Source organism: Trachemys scripta, chromosome 2, assembly GCF_013100865.1.
Source record: "Trachemys scripta elegans isolate TJP31775 chromosome 2, CAS_Tse_1.0, whole genome shotgun sequence".
Taxonomy (NCBI): domain Eukaryota; kingdom Metazoa; phylum Chordata; order Testudines; family Emydidae; genus Trachemys; species Trachemys scripta.
In genome coordinates, this window is record NC_048299.1 from 280576483 (window position 1) to 280593282 (window position 16800).

The 16800-nt window shown below is 49.1% G+C and overlaps 1 protein-coding gene across 1 annotated transcript in view; it reads right to left on the minus strand.

Annotated features, from left to right (window-relative positions):
• LOC117873892 (TBC1 domain family member 20-like) overlaps positions 1-16168 on the minus strand; it is a 32185-nt gene extending 16017 nt beyond the window's left edge. Inside the window, exons 1-3 of the mRNA XM_034763777.1 lie at positions 16037-16168; positions 15447-15481; positions 14464-14650 (exon numbers count right to left, since the gene is read on the minus strand). Of these exons, the coding sequence (XP_034619668.1) occupies positions 14464-14648 (185 nt within the window). The 5' untranslated portion in view covers positions 14649-14650; positions 15447-15481; positions 16037-16168. The remainder of the gene's footprint in view (positions 1-14463; positions 14651-15446; positions 15482-16036) is intronic.
• Positions 16169-16800: the final 632 nt, after the last annotated feature.

Sequence of the window (16800 nt, forward strand, 5' to 3'; positions counted from 1 at the left end):
CAATGCGGTTCTGGTGGAACCCAACTGAGAGTGCCAACTCAGGACAAATTGCTCAAATAGGGCAGTTACAGCCCAAGGCTGGGGTTTTTTCCACCTCTAAGGCAAACCAAACCAGCCAGACTAAGAGGACTTCAGTCTCACCCCACTGGCTAACTGCAAGTCTCACAAGCAATCTCCTTAGACATTCCAGTTTCCCAGTATTACCACCAGTACCACTCGTTATGGGGACAAATGGTTATGAAAACCAATACCCCAGTAAAAGAAAAAGGTTCTCCTGATCCCAAAGGACCAAGCCCCAGACCCAGGTCAATATACAAATCAGATCTTACCCACAAATCACGCTGTTGCCAATCCTTTAGAATCTAAATCTAAAGGTTTATTCATAAAAGGAAAAAGATAGAGATGAGAGTTAGAATTGGTTAAATGGAATCAATTACATACAGTAATGGCAAAGTTCTTGGTTCAGGCTTGCAGCAGCGATGGAATAAACTGCAGGTTCAAATCAAGTCTCTGGAATACATCCCCCGCTGGGATGGGTCCTCAGTCCTTTGTTCAAAGCTTCAGCTTGTAGCAAAGTTCCTCCAGAGGTGTGAAGCAGGATTGAAGACAAGATGGAGATGAGGCATCAGCCTTATATAGTCTTTTCCAGGTGTAAGAACACCTTTGTTCTTACTGTGGAAAATTACAGCAACATGGAGTCTGGAGTCCATGGGCCAGTCCCTGCATACTTTGCTGAGTTACAAGGCGTATCTGCCTTTTCTCAATGGGTCCATTGTATAGCTGATGGTCCTTAATGGGCCATCAAGCAGGCTAGGCAGAGCTAATCTCAGCTTGTCTGGGATGTCACCCAGAAGCATAGCATAAATTTGCCATACAGACAGTACAGAGCCAATATTCATAACTTCGACTACAAAAGTGATACACACATATAGACAGCATAATCATAACCAGTAAACCATAACCTTGTCCTAGACACCCCATTTGACCCCCCTTTATACAAGATTTGGGTGCCACTACAGGACCTTGGTTGCAACAATGATCTATATGGTCCCAGATTATATCAATAACGTCACACCCCCAACGCAAAATTGATGCAGGAAGGGATGTCACAAACATCGCTGACTGCATCCTAAGAGCTCTCCACTCTGGACAATGCATCAGCTACAATATTTTCCTTTCCCCTTATGTGGACTATATCCATTTCATACTCCTGAAGGGCTAAACTCCAACGCAGCAATCTGGAGTTGTTGCCCTTGGCCCTGTGCAGCCAGACCAGAGGGGCATGATCACTCAACACAGTGAATTTTTTATTGTACAAATAGGGCTTAAGTTGCTTGACAGCCCAGACAATGGCATAACATTCCTTTTCAATGGTAGCGTAATTTTGCTCAGTGAGGGACAATTTCTTACTTAGATATGCCACAGGATGTCTCTTCCCTCCTTCCCCCTCTTGCATCAGCACTGCCCCCAGCCCAATATTGGAAGCGTCTGTACATAGTAAAAAAGGCTTTTCAAAATCTGGGCTGGCCAAAACAGGCTCTTTGGCCAAAGCGCTCTTTATGCTTTGAAAACCCTGCTCACAGGCCTCCGTCCACAGCACCCGGTCTGGTTTTTCCTTTTTCATCAGGTCTGTGATGGGAGCAACAATGTCGCTGAATCCCTGCACAAATCTCCTGTAATAGTTGGCCAGACCAATGAAGGATTGGACCTGCTTTTTAGTTCTAGGGGTTGGCCAGTTTTTAATGGCCTCTACCTTTACAGGCTCTGGGCGCAGTTGCCCATTGCCCACCCTGTGCCCCAGGTAGGTCACCTCAGCAGCTCCCATTCTGCATTTAGAAACCTTAACCGTTAGATTGGCCTCCCTGAGCCGGTGCAGCACAATCCCTATGTGGTTCAGGTGATCTTGCCACGAACTGCTGAATACGGCCAAGTCATCTATATAGGCCCTCGCAAAAGATTCTAATCCCCGTAGGACCTCATTTATAAGTCTCATGAACGTAGCCCCTGAATTTCGCATCCCAAAGGGCAGCACTTTGAACTCATATAAGCCCGATTCCACTATGAAAGCGGATTTTCCTTGTGCCTTGGCATCTAGGGGTATTTGCCAGTACCCCTTAGTCAGGTCCAGGGTGCTTATAAACCTTGCCCCTCCCAGTGTATCCAATAGATCCTCTATTCTGGGTGTGGGGTAAGGGTCAGGCTGGGTGATAGCATTTAGCTTCCTGTAATCCACACAAAACCTCATGGTCTTATCCTTTTTTGGCACCATCACAATGGGAGAGGCCCAGGGGCTCTGGGATCTGGTGATTATTCCCATTGTCAACATGCTCTCCACCTCTTCCTGGATTTGTCTTTGCATCTCTCCCTTGGCCCTGTAAGCTCTGCTAGGGGCTGGGCGGGGACCCACCGTCTGAATGGAGTGTGTCATCCTATCTGTGAGCCCTGGCCTATTGGAGAAAGTTCGCTTATGGTGTTTTAACAGCATCAGCAATTCCTTTCTTTGAGGGGGGGTTAAATCCTCCCCCATCTCAATGCTCTCAAGAGGCGTCTCCTTCTGGCTTTCAGCAACCATGTCAATTAAAGGGGCGGACCCTGCCTCTTCCTCAGCATAACAGATTGTGTTCACATTTACCTCCCTTGCATGGTAGGCCTTCATTCTGTTCACATGTACTGTCTGCACACTTCCCTGGACCTGGGGCTTCCTCACATCATAGGTAACCTCATTAATCCTTTCCACTACCTCCATGGGTCCAGACCAAACATCTTTCATTTTGTTCTTCCGGACAGGATCTAGCACCAACACCATGTCCCCTATTTCAAACGCTCTCTCTTTAGCATCTCTGTCATACCAGGCTTTCTGCGTATCCTGGCTCTCTTTCAGATTCTGCTCAACCAACTTCATCATCTCCTGCAAACTCTCCTTGAATTGAGCCACATACTCGGCCACCGGCTGCTCTGCCTCCTCCACATTACCTTCCCACGAGTCACGAACCAAATCTAGGGGCCCCCGGACCTGCCTCCCATAGAGCAGTTCAAATGGAGCAAATCCTGTAGACTCTTGGGGCACACTCCTGTATGCATACAATAGATACGGCAGCATAACATCCCAGTCATTCTGGCGTCTATCCACATACATTTTCAACATAGATTTCAGGGTTCCATTGAACCTCTCCACTAGACCATTAGTCTGGGGGTGGTAGGGAGCAGCTTTCAGGTGCTTCACCCCACATAACTCCCACAACTGTTTGAAAACCACAGACATAAAGTTAGACCCACGGTCCGACAATATTTCCTTGGGAAAACCCACTCTGCTAAAAATAGAGAACAAGGCCACTGCCACCGTCTCTGCCTCGATATTAGCCAAGGCTACAGCCTCCGGATATCTGGTAGCAAAATCTACCAACACCAGGATGTATTTCTTCCCATTTCTGGAAGGTTTTGGGAGTGGCCCCACAATATCCACAGCTACTCTGGCAAAAGCCTCCCCAATAATGGGCAGAGGCTGGAGGGGCACCTTGCTAGGCCCCCTCAACCCCTTACGCTTCTGGCACAGCTCCTGCAGTAATCTCTCACTGACCCCGAAAGGTGAGGCCAGTAGAAATTCTGCTCTAGCCTGTCACACGTTTTGCCTATACCCAGATGACCTGCAAAGGGACTATCATGAGCCAACTTCAACAAATCATTGCGGTAACTCTCAGGTACCACAAGCTGTTTGCGAGCTGCTGCTTGGGAATGCTTCTTTCCCCTAGGTGGTTCCCTATACAACAGCCCATCCTGCATAAAAAACCTGCCTCTCTCTTCACAGGCCGGGACCTGACTCTGAGCATCATTCCTGGCCCTCTCTAGAGATACATCACTCTGCTGAGCCACAATAAATTCACTCTGGGTTTTGTTTGGATTCAGAATCATCTCTGATATTTCAGACAAACCCTCACCTGATCCATCTTGAGAGGCACTCTCTGTCTGTTTGCTGCCCCCCTCACTGCCATCGGGCAGGGTATCTGCCACAGCCCCAAATTCTTTCTGTGACCTGGTCACTACATTCACTTGGCCCGGCGCCCTCAATATGTTATTTCCTACCAAGACATCAGCCGGAATCAAATCCCGGACAGCAGCCTTCACATCCCCTTTAAAGCCATCCCACTCCAGGTGGATTCTAGCCATCGGCAGGTTCACAGAATACTCGGATAACGCCACTACCGTCACATACTCCCCCGGCAGCATGTCCTCTGGCTTCACCAGATGTCCCTTGACTATAGTTACATCCGAGCCAGTGTCTCGCCATCCTGTGCATTCAACGTCATTGACCTTTGCCTCCATGATAAACCTCTCACTCCCCTGCCATGCCTCAGTCCTGACATAACTGGTGAGCTTATCACCTCCTCCCATGCCACTGGAGACGATGGGGTTAACATTAGCTACTGCTGTGCTTGCACCTGAACTTAAGGTGGAGCTGTTGTGGCTTGGTTCAGCCTGAGTGCTCAGGGTAATGGAGTTGGCATTTATCGTGGCATTTGGGGTTGCTGGCTTTGGGCTGCCCTTCAGGGTGGGGCAATCTGGTCTCATGTGGCCCAGCATACCACAGTGATAGCATGTAACCTGTTCCGTCCTGGGATGAGAGTTCCTTCCTTCCGGGCCCCCTTGAACTCCTCTAGAAGAGTCAGGGACAGATTTACTTTTAAATCCTTCCCTCCTCTTGAACTGGGGAGAATGGTGATTAGTTTTCCCCGGGGTTTTACACCCTTCTCGAGCCCTGTTTTGGGTATGGGCATCCGCAATCTCTGCTGCCCGTAGGACTGACTCAGGGTCCCTGTCACACACAGCTGCTCTCACATGGTCAGGCACAATATCTAAGAACTGTTCCAAAGTTATTAACTCCAGCAATTTTTCAAAACTCCCATGCGCCTTGGCTCCCACAACCCACTTTTTAACAAAACCCATCAGCTTATGAGCACATTCTACAAAAGTACAATCCTTAGGCATTTTAAACTCTCTAAACTTAACTCTGTAAGATTCAGGAGTAACCTTGAATCGCCTTAACACAGAATCTTTAAACCGCCCATAATCTAAGGCTTCTTGTTCCCCCAAGTCATTAAATACCTCCCTGGCTTTTCCAGTCAGTCTGGTCAGCAGGACAGGCATTCGCTGACCCTCAGGGATCTGGTACAGATTGCAGAGGCGTTCAAAGGTAGACAAAAACTCCTCTATATCCTCAGTATCATTGTAAATGGGACACATCCTTTCCCAGTTTTTCTCATGGCGGGGGGGAAGTGGAGTACCAGGTGGGGATGACTTTCTCCGCTCTTCCAGTACTTGGAGCTGAAGTCTGGCCGTCTCCTGTTCCATCTTGTGAGTCTCCTGCTCCATCCTGTGAGTCTCCTGCTCAGCAGCGAGCAGCTCTAGACGTCCCTTACGAGCTCTCTCTTCTCTCTCATCAGCCTCCTTCTTTCTTTGATCGGCTTCTTTCTCTCTCTCAGCAGCCTCTTTCTCTAACTCTGCTATTTTTTGCTTCTCCAGCAATCGAAGATCTGCTAGCTTCTGTTCATGCTCAAATTGCAGTTTACTTGTCGCCCTTTGCACTCTAATTTTTTCTGCCTCTTCTGCAGCCTCAGGTAAGGGCTGTGCTCTTGCCCCCTGATCACTGGCTATTAACAGATTTCTCAGTTCTTGATTTGTAGCTTTCTTTCTAAAGCTTATCCTCTTTTCTGAACACAAATTTTCCAGGGCTTTTTTGCCAAGTCCCTCATATGCTCTTTGCTCAGCCATTGCAGCAGCTCTTTAACCAACCAAAACTCTCAATCCCAAAATTCAAATTTGGATAGCGTGGGGTTCTGACCCAAAGCTTGATTGACCTGGTTCTGTGGATCCTGCCGACTACGCCACTGTGACAATGCGGTTCTGGTGGAACCCAACTGAGAGTGCCAACTCAGGACAAATTGCTCAAATAGGGCAGTTACAGCCCAAGGCTGGGGTTTTTTCCACCTCTAAGGCAAACCAAACCAGCCAGACTAAGAGGACTTCAGTCTCACCCCACTGGCTAACTGCAAGTCTCACAAGCAATCTCCTTAGACATTCCAGTTTCCCAGTATTACCACCAGTACCACTCGTTATGGGGACAAATGGTTATGAAAACCAATACCCCAGTAAAAGAAAAAGGTTCTCCTGATCCCAAAGGACCAAGCCCCAGACCCAGGTCAATATACAAATCAGATCTTACCCACAAATCACGCTGTTGCCAATCCTTTAGAATCTAAATCTAAAGGTTTATTCATAAAAGGAAAAAGATAGAGATGAGAGTTAGAATTGGTTAAATGGAATCAATTACATACAGTAATGGCAAAGTTCTTGGTTCAGGCTTGCAGCAGCGATGGAATAAACTGCAGGTTCAAATCAAGTCTCTGGAATACATCCCCCGCTGGGATGGGTCCTCAGTCCTTTGTTCAAAGCTTCAGCTTGTAGCAAAGTTCCTCCAGAGGTGTGAAGCAGGATTGAAGACAAGATGGAGATGAGGCATCAGCCTTATATAGTCTTTTCCAGGTGTAAGAACACCTTTGTTCTTACTGTGGAAAATTACAGCAACATGGAGTCTGGAGTCCATGGGCCAGTCCCTGCATACTTTGCTGAGTTACAAGGCGTATCTGCCTTTTCTCAATGGGTCCATTGTATAGCTGATGGTCCTTAATGGGCCATCAAGCAGGCTAGGCAGAGCTAATCTCAGCTTGTCTGGGATGTCACCCAGAAGCATAGCATAAGTTTGCCATACAGACAGTATAGAGCCAATATTCATAACTTCGACTACAAAAGTGATACACACATATAGACAGCATAATCATAACCAGTAAACCATAACCTTGTCCTAGACACCCCATTTGACCCCCCTTTATACAAGATTTGGGTGCCACTACAGGACCTTGGTTGCAACAATGATCTATATGGTCCCAGATTATATCAATAACGTCACAGGGCCGTTCTTACGTTCAGTGAAATTAAGCAAGGCAGGACCAAGAACAATGGCAGCCCCATTTACATATGAATCAGTGGGGGATTGGAAGCCACAGGAGCGGCAGAACCGCATGAGGTCACCCGGAGCCTGGGGACAAAACGGTGAGGTTGGGAAGATATAAGGAGAGAGAAGCCAGCTCGGCATCCATCTCTGGCCAGACACGAGGGGCCTCTTGCCAGCGGAGAAAGGCGGGTCCGTCAGTCAAGGTGGTTGATGTCGCTGGGAACTCAATGTAGATGAGAAACCTGCTTAGGCAGAGGTCTTTCACCTAGGAGGTCAAGGGAAACCAGCCCCTTGCACTTCTGAGGATGGGCCTGACTGAGAGAAACTCAGCCACAGCTGGAAAGAAAAAGATTGGCAGGAAATCTACCTGGACCCGAGGCTGTAGCTTGTTCAGTTTGATCTTAGCCATTAGAAAGCGTATTTTTAATCTTTGTTTGTTTGTAACCCTGTCTAACTTTACTCCTTCTACTTCGGATCACTTCACCCCCGTCCTTGTTTTATGTTCCACTAAGCCAGCTCAGGGAAGGGGGTGTTTACCCCAGGGAAGTTAAGAAGCTGGGATGTGCCTTTGTCTCTTTAAAGGAGACAATGACCCTTACTGCGTCTCTGAGTGTTCCAGGAGAGGGCTGGACCTTGCGGAGCACGTGGCTTTGGGAAAATTCGGGCATGAGGTGGGGTCACCTCTGCAAGTAGCAAGACTGATGGAAGCCGGGGTGGGGGTGCTGTGTCGTAGGCAGGCTGCTGGCGTCCGAGTGCTGGACCAGGGCTGCACCGCACGCGGACACTCGGTACTGCATGCTTGGCTGCTGGCTGAGAGCCACAGCAGCAGAACATTTCAGGCACCCAGGGCTACAGGGCAGGCAGTGGCACAACCCCCTCTTGGTCTGGGCTGCACCCCCAACGTGACAACGGGCCATTAAGCAGCTAAGGCTTTGGCTATTTAACAGAAAATTCGGGGTCCCAACAGACGCTCTCCCTTGAGATGGCTGCACAGGACAAAAGGTACCGACACACTGCCCCAAGAACACAACATGGAAACCGCACGTATTAAAGGGAAGGAAAGCACAGCAGCCACTGGCCCATCCAGGCAAGAGGGGTCTGAACTGATGCCGGCCGGTCAGCCAATGCCTCCCCGTCCTGCCCCAGCGTACGAGGGGAGGTGGGATCCAGGGGTGCCCTGGGGTTACAGAGAGCTCCTGGGTCTGGCATGTACAGTCTAATTCACCGGGGAGAGTCATGTGAGGCTGTAAAAAGCAACAGAGGGTCCTGTGGCACCTTTGAGACTAACAGAAGTACTGGGAGCATAAGCTTTCGTGGGTAAGAACCTCACTTCTTCAGATGCAAGTAATGGAAATCTCCAGAGGCAGGTATATATCAGTGTGGAGATAACCTCGTTATACCTGCCTCTGGAGATTTCCATTACTTGCATCTGAAGAAGTGAGGTTCTTACCCACGAAAGCTTATGCTCCCAGTACTTCTGTTAGTCTCAAAGGTGCCACAGGACCCTCTGTTGCTTTTTACAGATTCAGACTAACACAGCTACCCCTCTGATATGTGAGGCTGTGATGCTTCTCGGGGTACCCAGGGTTATGAGCCTCGTTACCCCCTGCCTCTAGCGGAAGGCGGCCTTACCCACAACGGTTGGGTGTCAGCTGCTCACACCACCGTTTCTTCGCCTTGCAAGTTAACAATAGGCGCACCGCAGTCCCTGAGTCCCTTTGAATCACTCCCCTGGGACATCCAGCCCCTGACACTGGCTACCCCCAGAAATCCCAGATCCTCTGCCCCCAAGGAACAGCGTGCCCCAGTTCACTGGTTTTACCTTAGCTCACTGCTCCCGCATAACACCCAGCACTTATAATCAGGGTGGAGAAAAAACCATGATTTAAAAAAAAAAGGTTTTTTTTAATTTAAATCGGATTTTTTGATAGGTTTTTTCCCCCCTCAAAAATCATTTTATCTAAAGATAGTTTTAATTAAGACACATTATAGCTCAGCGATATCATGGAATAGGGATTATAAATTCTTATTCTACAGCATGAGACAATATATTCATGTCATGTTTACAAAAATCTTTGTTAATGACTTCCAATAGTTCATGGATTAGGGACCCAATCTTGTGGGGTTCCAGGGGTTTCTGTATAGATTCTTTAGGTTAATCTTTCGATCTACCCAATGGGACTCGGTGCTCAGTCTAGAAGACACCATCAGAGATGCTTAGTTTTGCAGTTCTCAAACTGTGGATTTGTGTCTCCAGAGAGAACAGCAAAAATGTTTAATAAATAAATAAATAGACCTCAACCCTATTGTCCCTCTGCAAATTTGTGTACACAGAGTCAATCCCTTACCTCTCTCTAAAAGTGCAAAGTTTCAAAAAGTTCAATGAATAGAAGATTGTTGGGGGCGGAATAGATCTGGACAAGGAGAAGATGTCTGGAGATAAATGTGAGAAGGGAGGGACAGGCAGAAGAAACAAAAGTGAAACTGTTTGAGCAGCATATTCCAGAAGTCTTGAGGTCTTTCAGAGTGTAACCTTCATTGATTTGAGATCTACCATACCATTCTCTCACTAGAAGGGAAAACCTAGGCTGGCAGCAGGCCGTAAAAGAGACCCAGTCTGGGAATATTTTCATGAAGTTCCTCTACCTGTGGGTAAGACAGGCAGGTGTGCAAAATGCAAACAGTGCAACAAAGAAATGCAAGGCCCAGTTGCCCGAATGAAACAACCTCCTGAGAAGTGTTCCTTCTCAGGAGGAAGTTGTGTTGAAGATAATGAAAGGAACATGTCTGAACATGCAGGATCTTCAGGTTGGTAAACTTTTTTATTTCATACTTCTTTCTTAAAGGACTGCCTGTCTTCCTTCTGGACACTTCTTCAATTCTCATGTTTGAGCAAAAAATATAATTGTTACTTTATGGTGCTATCATTTTAGATGCAGTTGTGATAAAAAATAAAGAGCTGAAATAGGCAGATCTTCCTTTTACAATTTCACCTTTAAAGTAGTACTGAGTGTCGGCGAATGCAATGGGTAACACTAAAGGAGCAGTATGGTAATAATAATGAAATAACTGCATTGACTTATTTTGTTTTGGAGAATCCATCCTCAACATACAGGATTCTGAAGACTATCCACCTTCAACATCACCATCATTTTCTATAGTTTCAGAGTTATCTGCCAATGATAGTGTTTCAGTCACATCATGTAGGTCACATAACCACAGTAGATCATCTGTAGCAAAAAGAAAAAAAAATCTCCATCATCCAGAAACAACCATGGATACGTTTGTGAGAAGAACCAGCAGATTACAAAAAGAGGTCACTGATGAAAAAATTGCCCGGTTTGTTTATACAACAAACTCTCCTTTCCGTATGACTGAGAACGGACACTTCATTAACATGGTTCTGTCATTAAGACCAGGATACAGTCCACCCAACAGAGCAGATGTCCCAGGCAAATTGCTGGATAAAGTGTATGAAAGAGAAATTGAGCAGTGTGCAAAAGGTCTAGAGGGTAAAATTGTTAACCTGAGTCTTGATGGGTGGAGCAATGTCCACAATGATCCTGTTGTATGTGCTTGTGTGACAACAGAAGAAGGGAATGTCTTCCTTACCGAAACAACTGATACATCAGGAAATGCACACACAGCAGAATACTTACAAGAAGTAGCAGTAAAAGCTATAACACACTGTGAAAAAAAATTCAAATGTCTAGTACGCAGCTTGGTCACGGACCATGCTGCAAATGTATCCAAGATGAGAAGAAATTATGTGAAGAGAGTCCCAAGCTAACAACATACGGTTGCAGTGCTCCTTTGAGGCACCTCCTAGCCAAAGACTTCAGTTTCCAGAAATAAAGGCTAACGTTGTTGAAATTGCAAAATACTTCCGAAACAACCACTTTGCAGCAGCTGCTCTGAAAAAAGTGGGAGGAACCAAGCTGACTCTCCCACAAGACGTGCGATGGACTCAGTAGTGGACTGTTTTGAGCACTATATCAAAAACTGGCCTAATCTGATGACAGTTTGTGAACAAGAACGTGAAAAAATAGATGGCTCTGTCACAGCCAAAGTTCTCAACATTGGGCTTAAGAGAAATGTCGAACACATGCTGAGTATCCTGAAGCCTAGTTCTGTAGCCTTGAACAAAATGCAGGGAAATAGCTGTTTTATTGCTGACGCTGTTGAAATCTGGAAGGAACTGAGTGAGATCTTAACGAGAGAAATATGCAATGACAGAGTTTTACATTACAAGCATTAAAAAAAGCCAATGGGACAAGCACCATCTCCAGCTCATTTTCTTGCAAATATTCTCAATGATTGGTGCCGGGGTCAAACCTTAACTGGTGAAGAAGAGGAGTTGGCTATGACATGGACATAGGGTGACAAGATAGCAAATTTGAAAAATCGAGACAGGGGGTGAGATATAATAGGAGCCTATATTAGAAAAAAAAATACCCCAAAATCGTGACATCTGGTCACCCTACATGGACATCCAGCAATCCTCCCTCCAAAATGCCACCTATAATAAACTTCAGCGTTAAGAGTGAACCATTCAAGAAATACATGTTTGCTGATGATGTTTTAAAGAAAGTCACATCAGTGAACTGGTGGAAGTCACTTAAGCACTTGGATTCAAAGACTGTTGAAGTGATAATCTCACTGTTAGCAGCAGTAGCTTCTTGTGCCGGTGTAGAAAGAATATTTTCTTCCTTTGAACTAATTCATTCCAAATTGAGAAATCGTTTGGGACCTGACAAAGCAGGAAAGCTTGTTTTTCTTTTCCAGATTATGAACAAACAGGAAAATGAAGGTGAAGACGACCGAGTCAGCTGCAGAAAACAATATTTTAAGTTTCTCATGTTGACCTGGCTGACATAGACAATTTAATTTTTGTTTTTAAGTAAAAATATTTCATTTAACTATTTTAGTTCAAAAGTATTTTAACAAAAACAAACCTGATTTTAAAAAAACTTGAATGTTTAACTAAATTCAAACATTCATATGCTTGTTTTGTTAAAATATTATATGTTTGCTGTTGAAGAAAAAAATCCAGAATGCATAACATTGTTGTTTTAGCTAAATAAAACAATTTAAATGTCTGTCTGGTGATGTTCTCCTCCTAATCCAGCATGGCACGAAAATCCTCCAAATATTAATGATTAGCTTGTTGAATTGGAGATAGTTCACCTCCCCATGACTTCATAAATATCTGCTTCAATTACCTTTGGTAAATGAAATAACCAAACAATCATTCATTTTCTGATATAGCTGTAAAACTAATCTGAAAAGTTTTCAAAATAAATCACTTCTAAAAATGAAACCTACATCTATCTCTGAGTTGTGAAGAATATGTATTAAGGTTATAACAACCAACAAGAATGCACTTTTATATTGAAATCCATGATTAAATCGATTCTTCCAGACTAGTGATTTTAATCAAATCCACCCTGCTTATAATGAAACAAACAAAGGTTTATTTAGGAAAGAACAGAGATCCAACTAAGAACACGAGAGAGTGCTGGAAACAAACAGTGACTGTACAGAACCAAACCACAAAATGCGCATGTGGGTCTGTACTTATCAACAGTTCCCTTTCCTACCTGACACAATAGGCTGCTCCCGCCCCCCAAAGTTGAGTCCGTCGCAGAGTTAGCTGGCTTCCCGGGAACCAGCAGCCAAACATTCACGAAAATACCCCTGCTGCACAAGATGTTTCCTCAGGGAATTAATCCAGACGCCCTCCCCCCACGCTGTGTTACAGTGACAGTCTGTTGTCGCTACTCACACAGGGCGATCCTGATCCTTTTTTACCTCCAAGTGGTTTTGATTGTTTGCAGTTGTCTCGGAGGGTTTCCATCGATTAGTCTTGCTCCATCCCAAGGCTGACAACTGAGCCTTGCAGTACATCACCAGCTAACCAGGGAGCGGTGACAACTCCCTCCTGCTTGAGTGGGCCGTCACCAAGACACATTATCCCCTGGTGACTAACTTCTTCTCCAAGCTCATAAAGCATACTGTCAATATAGTTACATGAGTCCCTAAGTATTACTCGTACACGCACCTCACAAGGATTATGAGGCTTGGTAAGTAACAAGCTGGCTGTAGATACCTTGCATGTTACCCCTCAGGGATAAATACCCTGCCAGACGTGTGTTTGGTATAGCGAGTTTGTCAGGCCTGAGAAGAGACTCGTTTGGAAAGAAAAGGGGACCCTTTGCCGCGGGTCACAGAGGTCTCAAATAAAAGCCACTGCCGCACCGGTCATCAATATCATTGCACAATGCATGCACAGATACTGTTCTTAAGGGCTGTGTCTAGGGCCTCGCCACTGGCAAAGGGGAAAAGCAGGTTTTCTGTCAGACAAGAAATGTTTTTCTAGCTGGCTGTTTACATGTACATTAAGCAGTGTCTGGTTCACAGTGGGTCTCACCTCATCGAGCCGAGCTGAATGCAGGATCGAGAAAACTTCAGAAAGAGAAAAGTAATAGGAGGAAGCAAGTGGCACCTATTTTAATTCCCTCTGGGGCACCTGGCATTGGCCACTGCCAGAAGACAGGACACTGGGCTGGATGGACCTTTGGTCTGACCCAGTCTGGCCATTCTTATCTTAAGGTGCACCTCGAAGCTTTGCTCTCTAGGACATTTGGGGGACAAAGATGACACCCTGGCATCCTTCGCCTGGGAAGTAAATGGACAGCAATTTGCTTCATGAGAGCGGGGTCTCAACCAGGCCTGGCTGAAAACGCTGGAGAGACTCTTGGGCGAGAGAAGCTGCTGTAGACAGGAGGGTAACCTGGTAGCTAAGTGCAGTCTCTAGGAATTGTGCTGTGATTTTGTTTTTCATGCAACCGTTTGTTTCCAATATTCTTATTCGCTGTGCCCGGCATCTCTGTCTTTGATGACAAACTTACTCTCGTTTTCACTCTCAACATATCCAGGTGCTGCGTGCTAAGCACAGTGCTGGCCCCCAGCTGAGCCGTACCAGCTGGCGAGTTCTGTGCGCGCAGGAGGGCTGCGAGTGCCCAGTGGCTCAGGGGAGGGGCGCTCCGAGGACTCGGGGCTTGGCGGGTGCCTATGGCTCCCTGCACGGAGGGACCGGGGCCTGTAGAGGCCTGGCAGGCAGTGCTTGTGCTGCCAGAGGTTGGTGGTTTCAGGGAGCTAACCCCCAGCAGGCACAGACAAGACTTCGTCACGCTAAAGGCAAGCAGTGGTGAGGGGCCTGAGAACGCCGCGGTGCCGTAGATTCCAGGCCAGGTCTCTCAAGTGCCAGACTAACGCCCCAGCGGTTAGTGCTCTGCAATGCAACGCAGGAGATCCTGGCTCGAAGCCCTCCAGGGCCGCAGGGGACCCCGGCTGGCACAGTGCCCTCCAGTGCCAGCACTGATTCCCAGGCCTAGGCACAGGCCGGCCAAGGGGACGTCCCACCCCCCTCCAAGGCGGCTCCATTGGCCTGGTACCTGAGATGGTGGGTGGAGAGTTTCTCCAGCAGCGCGCTGCCCATGCGCTCGCCCGCCACCAGCAGGAGCGTAACGGCGATGTCGTGGTAGCCCTGGTAGTAGTGCAGCTCGGGGTGTGCCCTCAGGATGTGCAGAATGAGGTCGATGAGTTGCTCCTGCAGGACCTGGCGCTGCTCGGCCCGCATGCCTGCGCAGAGACAGAGGGTCAGAGCCCCAGGGCACCGCGCAGTGCAAGCACCCTGCTCCGGTGCCTCCCACAGAGCCGGCCCCCACTGGAGCCTCCGGCTCCCCCACCCTGGCTCTGCTTGGGCAGGGTGTGGTGGGAAGACTGTCAGACAGGAGGCCACTGCAGCGTTCCCTTGGCCTGACCGCAGACCCCTCTAATCCCCTCTGGCAGTTGGTCCCAGCGAGGCCCCCAGGGAGCCAGGAGCACAGCAGACTGGGACCAGTCATTAGGAGCTGGGGGGCCCTGTATCGTCCCTCCCCATCGTGCTGAGCCAGCCAGTCCCACATCCAAGCCCTGGCTTATGGAGAAGAGGCGGAGAGGCCTGGGGTGGCCAGCGAGCCCCAGTGCGGGGTGCACGTGGGGAGGGAGCGTGATCGCTGCGTTTGGTGTTGTGAGTTTGTCAGGTCTGAGAAGAGAACGGTTAGCAAAGAACAGGGCCCCTTCGCTCTTCCAGCCTGACGCGCGCACAGAGCTTCCTCACCAAACCTTCTTCAGCCAAGCAGCCCCTGCTGGCCCCATGAAGCCGGGTGAGACTGGTGCCCCACCAACCCTCCCCAAACGTCCCAGCACCTGGCTGGGCAGATTCACCCCCAGAGACAGCAGGGGAGCGACAGGGAGGGGAGGGAATGAATCTCTAGGCAGGGGGCGTGGGTAGGGGGCTGCTCCAGCCAGACGCTCGGGTGGGGGCTGGGTTAGCGGAAGTTCTAAGGCAGGACTACGGAGGGGGAGCAGGGGATCCAGCGAGGGGCACAGGTACCTTCCGAGGCAGGCAGCTCCCCTCCGGCACCAGCTCTGCACGGCAGAGCCAGGAACAGGCAGGACAGAAAGAAAACATGGTTACCAGGGAGCCGGAGGCAGGCCGGGCTCTGCCCGGTGAGGAGGGGCACGTGCCAATCAGCGGAGTCAGGAGCCTGCGGGGAACCCTGGGCCCTACCTGACTCTAGCAAGGGGGAACCACTTAACCCTTCCCTGGCCACTGTGAGCCGAGAGCAACAGCCCAAGGCAGGAATGAGGGCACAGCCCCTGGGTACACCCTACCCCCTTACAAAGCTACCCGACCCCATCTCTCACACCCCTGGGCAGGAGGTGGCCTTGGGTCTCCGTCCCAGCAGGAGGGCCTCTGGGGAGGGGGGAACAAACACCCCTTCTCCCCTCAAATCCTCCTTTCCCCCAGCAACTCCAGCCACCCTCCCCCACAGTTCCCATGGGAGGGAGGTGAGGCCATCAGGCCCCTGCCACCCGATCCCAGCACACAGCAAAGCTCTCCCCAGCTGCCACTTCAGCCCAGGAAGGGCCTGTGGGAACCTTGCTGCCCACGGGCGCGCCCGGCACCAGGGCACGTCTCACCTTGGGGGAAGCGGCGTGTGGAGCGGTTCACGTCCAGCTGCACTTGGGTGTAGTCCTTGTGGTTCTGGCGGACAGCCCTGCCTGGAGGGAGAGGCCAGCGGGGTCAGGGGCACCCTCAGGGCTAGCAGCGATCCTCACTCCTCGAGGAGCTGCCCGGCTGACATGGGGGGCTGCAGCGTGGACCCCAACTCAGACCCAAGCTCCGCACAGAGCAGGACAATAGCAGAGGCAGCCTCTCCTCCCCACTGCCCCGTATCCCTTCTTGGGTCAGCCTGGCATCGGGGAGGTGAGAGCTTGGGGAGCCTGTCTGAGCCTTTGCCCTCTAGGCCAGGATCGCTCAGTTCGGCACATCTCCCAGCCACACGGCCCCAGCTCAGTGCCCCGCAGCCAGCTCTGATCTGCTCAGTGGAGGGCTGGTACCCATACAGCTCTGACAGCAGTTCCAGCGTCACAGTGGCAGGGAGTGCTTTGTGCTGGCTGCCCATCACTAGGGTTACCATACGTCCGGCTTTTCCTGGACATGTCCGGCTATTTTTCCCAGCCGGAGGGAATTGCCAAAAAGCCAAACACGTCCGGGAAAAATACTGCCGGCCGAGCACTTCCCCTCCCGCGGCTGCTGTGCTCCCTACCTTGACTCTTCGGCTCTGTTTAAAGCCGAGCTGCCCGAGCGCTACCGGCTTCGAGCAGCCCCCATGCCTCCAGACTGAGCCACCGGCCGGGCACTTCCCCTCCGGGCTCCGGGGGCGCAGGGTCCAGAGGCATGG